The 15,825-nt window shown below is 38.7% G+C and overlaps 1 protein-coding gene across 1 annotated transcript in view; it reads left to right on the top strand.

Moving 5' to 3' along the window:
* The window catches only part of DNAH11 (dynein axonemal heavy chain 11), a 363,722-nt gene that overhangs the window by 327,616 nt on the left and 20,281 nt on the right, over positions 1 to 15,825 (top strand). Inside the window, exons 71-76 of the mRNA XM_089673152.1 lie at positions 4,388 to 4,510; positions 6,708 to 6,901; positions 7,267 to 7,415; positions 8,157 to 8,284; positions 9,091 to 9,318; positions 13,950 to 14,141. Of these exons, the coding sequence (XP_089529278.1) occupies positions 4,388 to 4,510; positions 6,708 to 6,901; positions 7,267 to 7,415; positions 8,157 to 8,284; positions 9,091 to 9,318; positions 13,950 to 14,141 (1,014 nt within the window). The remainder of the gene's footprint in view (positions 1 to 4,387; positions 4,511 to 6,707; positions 6,902 to 7,266; positions 7,416 to 8,156; positions 8,285 to 9,090; positions 9,319 to 13,949; positions 14,142 to 15,825) is intronic.

Genomic DNA, 15,825 nt, shown 5'->3' with positions numbered 1-15,825 from the left:
TATCAAAAAATAGCACCCTGTGGAAAATCCCCAGTAGTCAAAAGGACAGTAGTGAGGCTGCAGATTTGACGCTGAACACAAAAAGGAGAAATATTAAGTCTAAAGAAATAAAAAAAGAAAGGAAAAAAGACAAGGGGAGGAGAAAAAAGAGCAGATTGGAACTGGGCCAGGACCAATCCCAGTGCGCAGGATGGGCTCCCACATTATAGAGTAAAGCCAATTGGAGTGACCATGAGGGATCATCAGGATTCCTCCCTAGGTAGTTTGAGATCAAGGGGTTCCAAGTCTTCCTAAATTTGTTATTGCCATCAGATAAGATGGCAGCAATTACTTTACTGGTTAAATACCTGAACATCCTTCTTTTGTTTGACCTGAGCTACAGACAGAACCCCAGACTTCAGAGCATTAGCCAAAGTTTGTTTAGCTGCCATGAATATAAATGAAAGAAATGAATTGATCAGAAGTGCATGAAGGAAGTTTTAAATTGAGCAAGGCCTCATACAGGTTCTTGGGAATACTGTCTCCAGTAACTGTGTACACTAGCTCATTAAACCTTGTCCAAAAACATTTGATCCATGGGCAGTCCCACCACACACTGCACCAAAGTTCCAGCAATGCCACAGCCCTGAAAGCAATGATCAGTGGCACCACACACAAATTTTGCTATGCGGAAATGTACCAGATACCATCTGAGTAAAATCTTATAATTAGCCTCCAAAAAGGAGGAATTGATAGACCCATGAGTGATATTGTCCCAAATGTGGGACCACTGATGGGATTCCAGTGGATTCCCCAGGTCCTTTTCCCACTGTGTGACATGTGGCAGGGGTCCGACGTCTCACTAAGCAAGAAAGATTTGTAAATGAAAAACAGTGTGCCTTTGGATAAAGGATCGCTTTAGCATAAGATCCATATTTCATTGTCCAGGGTTATGAAATGATATGGAGGCTATTGATAATGGCTCTACTTTTGCTCCATATTTCTTTGCTCCTGTTTTCTTAAATTAGCACCACTGAGCCATTTGCATCTGTGGACTAGGGCAAATGGATCTGAGTAAGGAGGTAGAAATACATCACTAACAGTATCACTATTCCATTGTACCAGCAACAGGAATGCCACACACCAAAATGCTAAATAATATTCTTTCTTTATTAAAACCGCACCAGTCAAATAATTCTGCACCTGTTTTGAAACCTGTCAGAGTAGAACCTGTTCCCACTGGCTATTTTAATAAAGGAAGAATATTATTTTGCCATTCAACGTGCAGCATTCCTGTTGCTGGTATAAATGACTGCTTCAGCAGCTACAAGCTGAGCCAGCACCTGGGATGAGATTGTGTAGTATGGAGTCTGTTCTCACCTGGAGCAGCATGTGAACATTTTCCATAGATCACTGTTGTTTTTGGGTGAACATATGCTGTTTTCTTTGTAGGTTTCACATAACTGATATATCTGTTGCTGTAGTCCCTTTGAAACACTTGCATATACAGCATTTACGGGACTCCATGAGAATTTTTAGTTAAAGTGTATCTAAAAGCAAAAACAAAAATATAATATATTGAAACTTACCAGTCTTTGAATGTAGTGATTGTATTGGATTTCAGGCTTTTGTCTTTTATTTTTACCAGGTGATCCTGCTAGTAACACAGTAACCTGGTAGTATTGCTGGCCATACACTATTAGTTTTTTTCATCCAGCCTCACAAAGGAGGTGGATGGAGGAATCTCCCCCACTGGCACATTAAAGTGGTTGTAAAGGCTGTGTGTAGCAGTGCCCCCAGCACCGTCAATACTTACCTGAGCCTCATCGCGATCCAGCAATGTGAATGACAGCCTTGGCTGTCCAAGTCTCTGCCTCCTCATTGGCTGAGACCACAAGCAGGAGCCGCTGCTGTCAGTCACAGCCAGTTAGCCAATGGGGGCAGAGAGGAAGGCTAAGCTGCAGGCTCTGTGTGTGAATGGACACATGGAACAGTGGGTGCCCCCATAGCAAGTTGCTTGCTGTGGGGGCACCCAACAGGAGGGAGGGGCCAGGAGACCCTGCGGGGGAAGAGGAAGATTCGGGCTGCTCTGTGCAAAACCACTGCACACAGTAGGTAACTATAGACATGTTTGTTAATTAAAAAAAAAAATTAACCTTTAGGATCGCTTTAAATTCTGAAAGCACTTCTCAGTGACAGAAGTCAAATGATTGACTTCGGATGAAAAGGAGTTGCTACACCTAGTATGTGATCCAGCTCTTCTGGGTAGGAGGCACGGGCGCACACATGGCCTTGACTGTGTTGTGATTAGACACAGCACAAGGCAACCAGCAGGTCCTGGCCAATGATGGACAGCTGGGACCTGGTGATTGGCGAAGAGGCTGACAGGACAGAGCACGGTGTATGTGAACAAAACAGAGCTCTGCCCTGTCAGCGGGGATGTGCTAACTTTTGTTTCATCCCCTAGTAAAAGCACCATACTGTACATACACAAAGCACTGTTAGGCATACAATTAACCCCTTGATTGCCCCTAGATGTTAACCCTAGGGATTTTCAGCCACCGAAATATATTGTCTGAAAATAACCCTATCGGCATTTTGCCGATTGGAAAAATTTAGACGGTACAGGTGCCGATACAGGAGACTGTGTGTACTGCAGATGTGAAGGGGGGGGGGGGGGGATGGCTGAAAAAGACAGGAGTGAAGCAGTATATACAGTGACTGGCTGTCACTATATGTCAGTGCCATTTTTTAAATGTAATTGCTGGCTTTTTTTTTCTTCTCTATAGTTCACAGAATTAGCTTTCACTTTCCCCCCAGCTAAAAGAAACAAAGTTTCCTTTTAGTTTCTTTCCCCCAGTTAAAAGAAACAACGTTTCCTTTTAGTTTCTTTCCCGAGATAAAAGAAACAAAGTTTCCTCTCGCTCTGGGGAAAGTGACAACTAATTTTGTGAGCGATCGTGAAGAAAAAAAAAGGCCGGCAATTGCATTTAAAAATCAGCACCGACATATAGTGACAGCCAGTGAGGGAGCCTCTCTGTATACACTGCTCCCTCACTGTATACACTGCACCTCTCATACCCCCTCCTTGCACACACTGCACCCTATTGGTCCCCTATGTGATAGCAGTAAAATCATAAGATTAAAAAAAAAAATATATATATATATATATATATATATATATACATGAAAGTAGAAAAAAAACAAAAAAAATTGGAGCCTCCCCACCCCCACATACGCAGACATTTTGGTTCGGTTTTCGGCCACATGCATTTTGAATTTTCGGTACCACAATTTTCATTTAGGTGCACCACTAGTTAACCCTTCGCAACCAGTGTCATTAGTACAGTATATATTATTAGCACTGATCACTGTATTAGTGTCAGTGGTTCCCACAAAGTGTCAGATTGACCTCTGTACTATTACAATCCCGCTATAAGTCACTGATTGCCACAATTACTAGTATAAAAAAAAAAGAAAAAAAAATTCCAGTATATATATACCATAATTTGTTGAAGCTATAACTTTCACGCAAGCCAATCAATATACACTTATTAGGACTTTTTTTTTTTTACCAAAAATATGTAGCATTTTGGCCTACATTTATGAAGAAATTTGCTTTTTAATTTTTTGTATTGGATATGTTTTATAGCAGAAAGTAAAAAATATAATTTTTTTTTCAAAATTGTCAGTATTTTTTCATTGATAGCGCAAAAAATACAAAACCCTAGTGGCAATCAAATACCACCACAAGAAAGCTCTATTTGTGTGAAAAAAAAAAATAAGTTTCACGTGAGTACAGTGTTGCATCACCGTGCAATTATCAGTTAAAAAACGCAGCGGCATATAGCAAACAATTGCCTGGTCAGGCATGGGGTTAAAAACTTTTGGAGGACAAGTGGTTAACACACTCCCTGTTCAAGGGTGACAAATCTCAGTCTCTGTACTATATCTATGGAGGGGCAGTGTTATCATCATAGGACAGAACTATAAACACCTCTCCTCTTCTTTTCCACATGATGGAGGGGGGTTCTATAGCAGGGGCAGACTGACAACTCATGGGGCCCCCGGGTAATAGGGGATCATGGGGCCCCCTACTGACCCCGGGCCCTCGGGCAGTGGCCGACTTTCCAAATGGTCAGTCCGCCCCTGTTCTATAGTACTTAGAGATAGCTAGGAACAGTTCTCACAGCATCACCGGTAGGATTAGTAGGTATTTTTTGCACTTATAAAAAAGATATAACTAACTGCTCTCAATGGTTCATTCATTGGAAGGGATTATATACCGTAAGATGTTTACATTGTGATACCTTTTTTTCCGTACAACACCAAAATTATTACAAAACATATTAAATGGTACAAATTTTTTCTGCATTGCACTTAATTTTGTTTTCTTTTAACACTGAAGATTCTTCTGAAATTAAAGGAAATTGACTCGGTTGAACTGGACTTTCTCCTGCGGTTTCCAGTGGACCATGTTTATCAGAGTCCTGTTGACTTTTTATCTGTTCAGTCATGGAGTGCTATCAAGGTATTTTCATGAATAACAATGTCAGGGAAACAGGGTACCTTAATGGTGTTCTATTTTTGTTTGATAACACTGTTCAACAGGTAAAAAGTTTTGGCCATAAAATTAGCTAATCTTACATAATTTTGGGGTGCTGAAAACGAAAATGACCCTAAAAAATGTTGATTGGCTCTAGTTTCCATGATATATTCACCCATCTAATGACGTAAGCCATTCAAAATTATGATGCAACTTCAGCTGCATATTGCGCAATTGATACTGGTGACCAATAGAAAATTGCATGTATACTGAGATGATGCAATATTAGCCTTTAATTGCATCACTTCACTGCATAAAAGCTGCAGTATCTGTAGCTGATTGTAGTTCGACAGCGTCTTTACATTTCGTTTTATGCTTATATAGGCTACTCAGTAATGCCTCGAACTTGTGTGAATAAAGCAGATAATTTCTGCTATATCTGCGGTGAAATAACTTTTATCTCACAAAAAAGGAGGATAACAGGAATGATTAAGAAAGCCTACAACTTGTATTTTGGCTGCAAGATAGGAGACCAGGACAAGAGCTGGGCACCACATATATGCTGCAATTCTTGTGGGACGGCACTGGAGCAATGGTTGAATGGAAAAAAGGCATCTATGCCTTTCGCTGTGCCAATGATTTGGAGAGAGCCAACAGATCATGTTAGTAATTGTTACTTTTGTATGGTGCCTCCAATTGTAAAAGGGCTAAATAAGAAGAAAAAGTTATCTGTGCACTATCCAAATATTCCATCGGCAATACGTCCAGTTCCTCATGGAGAGGGGCTACCAATTCCTAAAGCACCAGAATCCTTCGTGGTTGAGTCAAGTGAGGAAGAACCTGAAGCGTGTAGTCATGTGCAGTTGTAAGAGATAGCCCTTTCCTCGAATACAAGAGAAAAGCCAAGATAAGCAAAACCGACACAAACTGAAGACAAAACTAGTGAGAATCCTAAGTATTAAAATGATTCAACTTAGCTTATGGCTATAATTTTTCTTGGTAATCCTATGCAATATATTATGCCATTTAGGCTTTGTTATGTAGTCAATATCACTTGCTTTATATTTGTGGAAAGACATCTATCTATATAATTATTGTGCATTATGTAGTCATTACGCCTATAGTAGAAAACTTTCCGTTTACAGAAAAACTAGAGCCAATTGACAAATTTCATTGTTATATTTGAACTCAGAATGTGAAATTCATTAAGAAATGGATCCTTTTGTTTCCAAAACTGGCAAAAAATAAAAATTTGTTGAACAGTGTAATCTTTTGAGCATATCTATATGCCACACCTTGTTATATCCCAAATTTAGGAAAAGCCTGCATATTGATTGTTACATGCCTATACCTTTCATTAGTCTGCGACTTTGGCATCAAAAAGGGCAAGTTGCTTACGGCACAATTGATAAAGCAATATATCTATAGGCAGCCCATATTGTGGGATAGGGGATCATCATTTTTCCATACTGTAAAGCTTAACCGACAACTGTACCTGATTTCCGAGGACCATAATAAGGTATTCCAGGAAACGTCTGCAAATGTTTCTTCTTAGCATAATTGATCATCATAATATTTTTGATCAACTCCCTTTCCAAAAACATTTGGTTGTTTTTTTAAGGATTCAATTACAATGCAAAAAATATAATACCAAATTTAAAAAAATGCAAAAACTGTGTGTTTGTATAATTTTTCCCTGGCTCTTTTACACATGATTGAAATTTAATATTGTTGGAAAAGATAACTAGCAGTGTGTAACCCATAACAGCCAATCAAAAACCAGCTTTCATTAGTCTCTAATTTGTGACATCTGAGAGGTTACTGTGGGTTATAGTAGTTGTAAAGCACATAACTGATTTTGGCCTCATAGTAGTGAATATGTCCTAGAATTTACTGATAAATTAACATTCTGGATATGGTAAGCATGCAACAACATATCTTACTTATTTGGTTCTTCTTGAATCTTGTTGCGTTGAACTGCTGAAATATTAAAACAGTATAAGTATCTGTGGCAAATGTATATGGGTGACTGTAGTTCACTCATGTACAATATTTTGGTGACAAATATCCATATAGTTGGGAATTTAGAGGCAATGCTCTATATGACAATATTTAGAAGCCATAAAATGTATAATTTATGTCTATTTATGAATCCTGTACTTACCATTCTAATCTAATGCAGATGATTTCTACACTGGAAGAATTTAATGGGTTAGACAGAGATGTAGAAGGATCAGCAAAACGCTGGAAGAAATTGGTGGAGTCAGAGTGTCCGGAAAAGGAGAGACTTCCACAGGAGTGGAAAAACAAGAGCTCTTTACAGAAACTTATTATATTAAGAGCATTGCGGCCAGACAGAATGACCTACGCTATCAGGTTTGGCATTATTCCTAGTTATTAGTTTTTCTCGTTTTGTTGGGGGTTTTTTTGCTGATTTTTTTTTGTGCATTCAAATTAAATTGTTGTTTGCAACAAAAGAGAAAAAAGCATGCATATTGGATTTTTTTTACTGGCATTCTTCCTTCATTGAGATGGAGCCAATGCTTTATTCTGAATTGTTGAGATCTAAGCATGGCCTGCGGTTGTGAACATTACTTTTTATCCTATGATAAGCTTTTTACTAAAGTACCGTGTATGAAGAACCTTTCTGTACCAAATTCAATCACAAGAACCATGGCTTTTTATTAAATACAGTTTCCTCATTATTAACATGTGCTTACAATGTTTTTACACTTCATCAGAAATTTTGTGGAAGAGAAACTTGGGTCAAAATACGTGGAAGGAGCAAGGTCAGATCTGGCCAAATCCTTTGAGGAAACCGGCCCAGCCACACCTGTTTTCTTCATCCTGTCTCCTGGTGTCAACCCACTGAAAGATGTTGAAAATCTAGGTAAATGTCATTCATTACACATAGCAAAAAGGTTGCACAGCTGTTTTTATTAGCATTTGCAATCAATGTGTATATAACGTATTATTATTAAAATAAAGGATTTATATAGCGCCAACAGTTTGTGCAGCACATTACAATTTACAATATAGTTCAAGACAGAGAGTTAGTGGGGTCATGCACATGAGAGCTTACACCCTAACAGCAAAGGTCAAGTGCAGCTTTTAGATATAGGCAGAATAAAATTCCCTGGAGAGATGAGTTTGCAGGGGTTGTCTAAGGGTAGATCGAGTAAGAGAGAGCCAAATAGATTGAAGTAGATATTTCCAAAGGAAGGGCTTTAGAGACATCTTGCAGGGAACATGGGAAGAGGCGATGAGAGCTTAGAAGGGTCCTGGGAGGGGTGGAGTGGATGGTTTTTACTGATATTTTGAGAAAAGACTAGTGATGTAACTTAGGTCAGAGTTGTGCATGACTTTGTATGTAGATAAGATCTTGGATTTTATTTGTTGGATGAGCTCGAGCCAGTGGAGGGATTGGCAGAGAGGGTTGAATGATACGGAGCAGTAGGTGAGGTGGATGAGCTTGACAGAAGCATTCATGATAGACTGCAGAGGGTATAGTCTGTGTAGAGGTAGTACTGTCAAGGCAAGAAATAACAAGAGAGTGACCTTGTTGGAGTCATTGATTAAGACGAGATGTACGTTCTAACATTTGGTTAATTTAATTTGGTTAATTTCTCAGGAAAAAAACTTGATTTCACAATTGATTCTGGAAAATTCCATAACATATCGCTGGGACAGGGGCAAGAGAAGATAGCAGAAGAGACTATGGAAAAAGCTGCAGAGCAAGGACACTGGGTAATCCTGCAGGTGAGTGAAATCAAATAACATGACAAAGCTGCTCTAGCTGACTGTGAACTCTGGGTGGTTCAAAAGGGGTATAGAAAAAAAACAAAATAAACTTCTGCTTTATCTTATGTCTGCTTTTATCACAGTTTTTGTCATTACATACTGTAAATGCCACTGCCCTTCTTTGTGTAAAGGCAAATATTGTAAGAATATTTAGTTTCACGTACTGTATTTCTAAAAACTGGAGAAAAGAAAGTTCTTGGAAGAACCTGCCCAAAACAACTAGTCAGATTCCTTTTTTATTTTCAAAAAGTATATATGACTAAATATATTATAAAATGTAAATGGTTGATATGGGCAAGCTCTTAAGTTTTGTAGAGAACTTTCATTTCTTAATTTTTTTATAAATAGGCCCCTATACCTTTGTTAAAAGTAAAATAATTGTAAGATTATTTAGTATCACATACCGTATTTATAATACTAGAGAAAAGAAAGTTCTTTGGAGACATTGCCCAAAAGAACTAATCAGATTTCTTATTTCTTTTCAAAGAATATATGACAAAATATATAATGAAACCTGAATAGTTACTATGGACATGCTCATATGTTTTGTGGAGAACTTTCATTTCTTTGGTGTTTATAAAAAGACTCCTATAATAAGTATCAATGTGTATTGTATTGTGTATTGTGGAGATTTGTTTTTGCTGCAAATCTCTGAAAGAGTTTGAATCTTCTACAAAGAACAGCTGACAAATTAGCTATAATAACGATATATGTAATTTAAAAGCTAATCCATGTATGTATTTGTCTTATTATCTGGTTGATAGAATGTCCACTTAGTGGCCAAGTGGCTAGTGACATTGGAGAAACTTCTTGAAAAGTATAGCACAGGAAGTCATGAGGACTACCGGATCTTCATCAGTGCTGAGCCAGCTTCTACTCCAGAGGAACATATAATTCCCCAAGGAATACTGGAGAACTCTATAAAAATTACAAATGAGCCCCCTTCAGGAATGCTGGCTAACCTGCATTCAGCTTTATACAACTTTGACCAGGTAATGTCTCACCATCCATCATGGGGTCTAATTCCAATTTTATGAGTTTTCCATGTCAGCAGGAAAGACCACACACAGCTACTGCACCTCACATGTTGAAGTTCCAGTGTTTGGTCTAACCAATGAATGTTAGAATTTGTCATTTGTTTACCCAAATTTCCCACACCTCAAAATATCCTTTTACTGGTATTCTCATTGTATAATACACATTACCACAAAGGTCCATAGTTTTAGGACCAATTTGATAGCTTCTAGTTCAGCTGATTGTTCTTGATCTGTACCAAAGCATACTTTTGTTGGGATTTACTAAAATTGGTGCACACAGAATCTGGTGTAGCTGTACATGGTAACCAATCAACTTCTAACTTCAGCTTGTTCAATTAAGCTTGACAAAACATGGAAGCTGATTGGTTTTTGTGCAGAGCTGCACCACATTTTGTACTCTCCAGCTTTAGTAAATAACCCCTACTGTGTTCTAGTGTGACAGTATATGCCATGTCCTTTAAGAGTAGGTTGCCATATATTAGCAGACCCCTTACCAAGAATGTCAAAAGATGAGGTATCCGTCAACTTGTCACCATGATAACAAACACCCACAGAACCTCTCCTCCTAAACTGGCTGCGAATACAAAATGGCCCAAAATATGCAGCAAAGAACGTGCTTACATTCCTAGAAGAAACTGAATGGAATACAGAGGTTTTCCAATTAGTTGAATAATGACCAATTCTGGCAATTAGATTCATTGGTTATTGCAGTCCTACATTTAAGCAGTCTCAGACCTGTATGATTGTTTGCATTTACCAGGCCCTGTATATCCATGGCTTCTTGAAAGATTCTGGTAGCTGGGTAGAACATCTTCCCTACCAACATCCCTGCTTCCTAAACCACCTTACAACCTTTTCAGGGTTACATGACATATCATATGGCTAAAAGTGTGTGGACCATTTCATGCATATGAGCTTGATGGATATTAATTTCCAAAACATGGAGTTCCTCTCATTCCCCCTGCTATAACAGTCTCCACTTCTGCGAGAAGGCTTCCCAAATGCTTTTGGAGTGTGCCTGTTGGATTTTATGTCTATTCAGCCAAAAAACAGTTGTGAAATCAGGTACTGTTGGATTAGGTGACCTGACTTATATTTACTGGAGACTCCAGAACTCAGTAATTTTAGAGGAGTGACCTGATAATAATGGCCATATAGTGAAGCTATGATAGTCAGGTGTCTACAAACTTTTGTCCATATAGTGTATTTTGCAAAGCTAATGAGCAGTAGTGTCACCAGTCCTCCTCTGGCTTTTTGGAGTTGCTGACTCTTCCTGTTTTTCGTATATTAACCCCCCCCCCCCCCACACACACAGCCATTCACTGGGAAGTTCAATGTACTGTTGTTTCTCTTCCCCCAGCTCTCTGAGCTCCTTATGCAGTGGAGAACAGAGGGTGTATGTTCACTTGTAAAAAAGTTTTTTTTATTATTTATAATGTTTTTTATATGTATTCACAAATGTTTGTGAGTATAACCTGCACAGAGGACTAATCAATCAATTAAAGTAAACCTAAAAATTGCTGCGCTGCCTCTTTCAAAAACTACTTTAAATAATTAATAAATAAGTGAACTCCCTACTACACAAAGAGTCCCCACAAATGTTAAAAATAAATAATAAACAACATCAGCGAGCGCTAGCTATGATAGCAGCAAATTCACAGAAAAAGGAACTACAAATCCTCTCTAGAAAATCATAAACAAAAAACTGTAGTGCAGCGCATAAATAAGAATTCATCAGCAAATAAAATAGACATAATCATGTAGACCGATATAAAAGTCATAGTGGTTACAAAATGTCACTTCAAATGAGTAGATAAGATTCCAGGGAGTAATGACATCTGGGAGTGGATAATTAGCCAGGAAGATGTAAGACATCCGGTGGTGTGCGAGAAAATAGCGAGAATGCAAACTCACCAGAAGCACTAAAGTAATGCGCATTGGATGATGTAATCCAGCTTAAGGGACTCCCATCGGATGGAAATTGGTCTGGTCTACATGATTATGTCTATTTTATTTGCTGATGAATTTCCCACAAATGTGCATTTGCTATAATGCCCCGTGGGCTGGCAATTATATCCCTCCTCCCCAGTGACTAAATCCTAAATAAACCAATAAGTAAATACAAGGTACTTAAACGACAATAGTGTTAAAAATAGCACATATACAATGCCATAAACTGTGTAAACAGTGAAATTGTATAAAACAATATATATAAGTCCCAATAATGTGCAAACATATAAAATTTCCAAAACAATTGAAAGTTCCAAAAAAAAATCCCAAAGAAACCCCCATCCGCAGCCGGAGTGAATATTAAGTGATACAGTAATGAATCTTTTTATCCATAGGAATTCTCTGTGCGTAGTGCTACAATTAGTGCTTCCCCTCCAGAGCCCCACTCACCACAGATAACTCACCACCTGGAGTGGTAGGTCAAATATCACATAAGATGTTGCAGCGCTCTCCTGCAGGAAAGTTGGCCGTTTGTGTAGTCTTGACACCTCTATACGCTGATGACAGACTCCATATGGGAAACACCTCTAGATCAATCGTTTGCAACAAAACTCCTCCAAAACCTCCACAGTACTCCTCTACCACCATAAAAACATCAAAGGGAAACTTCCATAGCGTAACACCATATTTATTAGGTAAAAAACATTTAAAATTGCACTTGCATAAAATACATGTGTATGACACTTTAAATCCCAGCAAAAAGCAATTCCTTTTCAGAGGACAAGTGTAGTGCTACCAAGCCCCACCCTACATGTTTCGTCGTATGACTTCATCAGGAGCATGCCTTTCATTTATGTTTTAAACTGAATGGGTTATTTTACAAGGTGAGGGTTTACATACATCTATTTTAAGGGTGGGAATCTCTCAGCTCTGGTTGCCCAAGAGTCTTACAGGGAAACTATAGTGTATTTTCAGTGTACACATATTTTAATCCAATGTAGCAGCATTTCACTAAATGTAATTTTTAGCAATTTGTCAATTAGCCACAAAGGCAGGAAACATTCAATGTGCAACCACTTCTCCTACCTTCTTGAGAAGAGTGTGTGTGTGTGTATATATATATATATATATATATATATATATATATATATATATAAAACAAATATTACAAACTATACATAAAATAAAGTTTTGTTTTTTAAAGCACTATTCTACATTGATAGTATTACATAAAGTGTTACCAAACCCACAACAGTAAAATCAGTCTGTATATGCAGTAAAGCATGCTTATTTTACTCACTAAGGGGTTAATCCTTCACATTGTGTTTGATCCTGTCTTCTCTGATCCTACCCTTCTTCTACTGTCCCCAATCCATCTGCTGATAGTACATTCTACACATTCTCAGTTTAGTATGTATGGCTAGAGAGTTTTTCTTTTATTTGGGAGGGTGCATGTGATCAGCACAGGACCAATCAACACTATCCAGACAGAGGGTCAGAGGTTATGCAGCCTCATAGGACAGTCCGAGCAGAATGAAAACTCCTCCTGCAAGCTTTAACCAGTGTTCAGTTGGACACTGATAGAATTCACAAGACTGCTATATACTGCTGATGAGAAAATCTATTTAGCAGTTTATATTTACTAAAATAATGCATTTCCATATTCTGTGTGCTGTGGAAGACCAGATATAGTGAATTCAGGGTCCTGGGTCTAGGAGCACTTTAATGTGGAAACATAGCAGTGGTGGCAGAAAAAAGACCATGTGGTCTACCAAGTCTCCCCCATTTTTTCAATATTTTTTTTTTCAACTTTTTTGTATCTATATTTCTCCCGAGCTTGTTTGAATCCAGTTTCTGTTGACTGAGTTACTACCTCTGCTGTAAGTCTATTCCAAGTTAAATCAATCTGACATCTTTTTATGTATATGTGAAAAATAAATGTAAATATATAAATATAAATATATCCCATATCCCCTTTAATAAGCATGTCAATAATTTGATCCAAACTTTCTAGACAAAGGACCAGTTTACTGTCCTTAAGACTTTAGGGAGGCTGGACTGTGACCTTTGAGAGTAGTGTCATTGGGAGAAATTGTGACCCATTGTTGGTGTTATTGGGAGGAATTGTGCCCCATAATTTGTGTCATACGGAGGAATAGCATCCCATCATTTGTGTCAGTAGGGGGAATTATGCCCCATCATTGGTGTCATTGTGAGAAATTGTGCCCCATTGTTGGTGTCATTGGGAGGAATTGTGCCCCATCATTGGTGTCAGTGGGGGGAATTATGCCCATTGTTGGTATCAGTGGATGAAATAGTGCCCAAAGGGCCACATCTGCTTTAGAGTAAATAGTTAACTATTCAGGAAAAAAATGAGAAAATGAATCTGTTTTTCTCTCATTTTTGTTGAGAAACGGCTTCACCCTTCTTGGATCCTGACAGAGCTGTTCTGAAGCTGAAGTATTTGGAGTTGTTTAAGCACAATGTAAAGTGCAAGTATGAGCAGAATATATGCAGTTCCTAATGAGATGGATTCATGAATACTTCTTTATAACACTTGTATGGTGCATTTATTGGTCATTTTCTTTTGGTGGTTTTATTGGTTACAATGCTACTCTTCTTTTTATGGCTTACAGGATACACTTGAGATGTGTGCAAGAGAGCAGGAGTTCAAGAGCATCCTATTTTCTCTCTGTTATTTCCACGCCTGTGTTGCTGGGCGGCTCAAGTTTGGTCCCCAGGGCTGGAACCGCAGCTACCCCTTCAATGCTGGAGATCTCACCATCTGCGTCAATGTACTTTATAACTATCTAGAGGCCAACACAAAGGTAGGATAAAAGTACCAGAAATCAGTACATACAGTCAGGTCCATAAATATTGGGACATCGACACAATTCTAACATTTTTGGCTCTGTACACCACCACAATGGATTTGAAATGAAATGAACAAGATGTGCTTTAACTGCAGACTGTCAGCTTTAATTTGAGGGTATTTACATCCAAATCAGGTGAACGATGTAGGAATTACAACAGTTTGCATATGTGCCTCCCACTTGTTAAGGGACCAAAAGTAATGGGACAATTGGCTTCTCAGCTGTTCCATGGCCAGGTGTGTGTTATTTCCTCATTATCTCAATTACAATGAGCAGATAAAAGGTCCAGAGTTCATTTCAAGTGTGCTATTTGCATTTGGAATCTGTTGCTGTCAACTCTCAAGATGAGATCCAAAGAGCTGTCACTATCAGTGAAGCAAGCCATCATTAGGCTGAAAAAACAAAACAAACCCATCAGAGAGATCGCAAAAACATTAGGCGTGACCAAAACAACTGTTTGGAACATTCTTAAAAAGAAGGAACGCACCGGTGAGCTCAGCAACACCAAAAGACCCGGAAGACCACGGAAAACAACTGTGGTGGATGACCGAAGAATTCTTTCCCTGGTGAAGAAAACACCCTTCACAACAGTTGGCCAGATCAAGAACACTCTCCAGGAGGTAGGTGTATGTGTGTCAAAGTCAACAATCAAGAGAAGACTTCACCAGAGTGAATACAGAGGGTTCACCACAAGATGTAAACCATTGGTGAGCCTCAAAAACAGGAAGGCCAGATTAGAGTTTGCCAAACGACATGTAAAAAAGCCTTCACAGTTCTGGAACAACATCCTATGGACAGATGAGACCAACATCAACTTGTACCAGAGTGATGGGAAGAGAAGAGTATGGAGAAGGAAAGGAACTGCTCATGATCCTAAGCATACCACCTCATCAGTGAAGCATGGTGGTGGTAGTGTCATGGCGTGGGCATGTATGGCTGCCAATGGAACTGGTTCTCTTGTATTTATTGATGATGTGACTGCTGACAAAAGCAGCAGGATGAATTCTGAAGTGTTTCGGGAATATTATCTGCTCGTATCCAGCCAAATGCTTCAGAACTCATTGGACGCCGCTTCACAGTGCAGATGGACAATGACCCAAAGCATACTGCAAAAGCAAACAAAGAGTTTTTTAAGGGAAATAAGTGGAATGTTATGCAATGGCCAAGTCAATCACCTGACCTGGATCCGATTGAGCATGCATTTCACTTGCTGAAGACAAAACTGAAGGGAAAATGCCCCAAGAACAAGCAGGAACTGAAGACAGTTGCAGTAGAAGCCTGGCAGAGCATCACCAGGGATGAAACCCAGCATCTGGTGATGTCTATGCGTTCCACACTTCAGGCTGTAATTGACTGCAAAGGATTTGCAACCAAGTATTAAAAAGTGAAAGTTTGATTTATGATTATTATTCTGTCCCATTACTTTTGGTCCCTTAACAAGTGGGAGGCACATATGCAAACTGTTGTAATTCCTACACCGTTCACCTGATTTGGATGTAAATACCCTCAAATTAAAGCTGACAGTCTGCAGTTAAAGCACATCTTGTTCGTTTTATTTCAAATCCATTGTGGTGGTGTATAGAGCCAAAAATGTTAGAATTGTGTCGATGTCCCAATATTTATGGACCTGACTGTAAAT

This window comes from Staurois parvus, unplaced genomic scaffold (genome assembly GCF_062004578.1).
Source record: "Staurois parvus isolate SC_StPar_1 unplaced genomic scaffold, SC_StPar_1.0 ptg000136l, whole genome shotgun sequence".
In the NCBI taxonomy this organism is placed as follows: domain Eukaryota; kingdom Metazoa; phylum Chordata; class Amphibia; order Anura; family Ranidae; genus Staurois; species Staurois parvus.
This window is presented reverse-complemented; position numbering and strand designations above follow the sequence as displayed.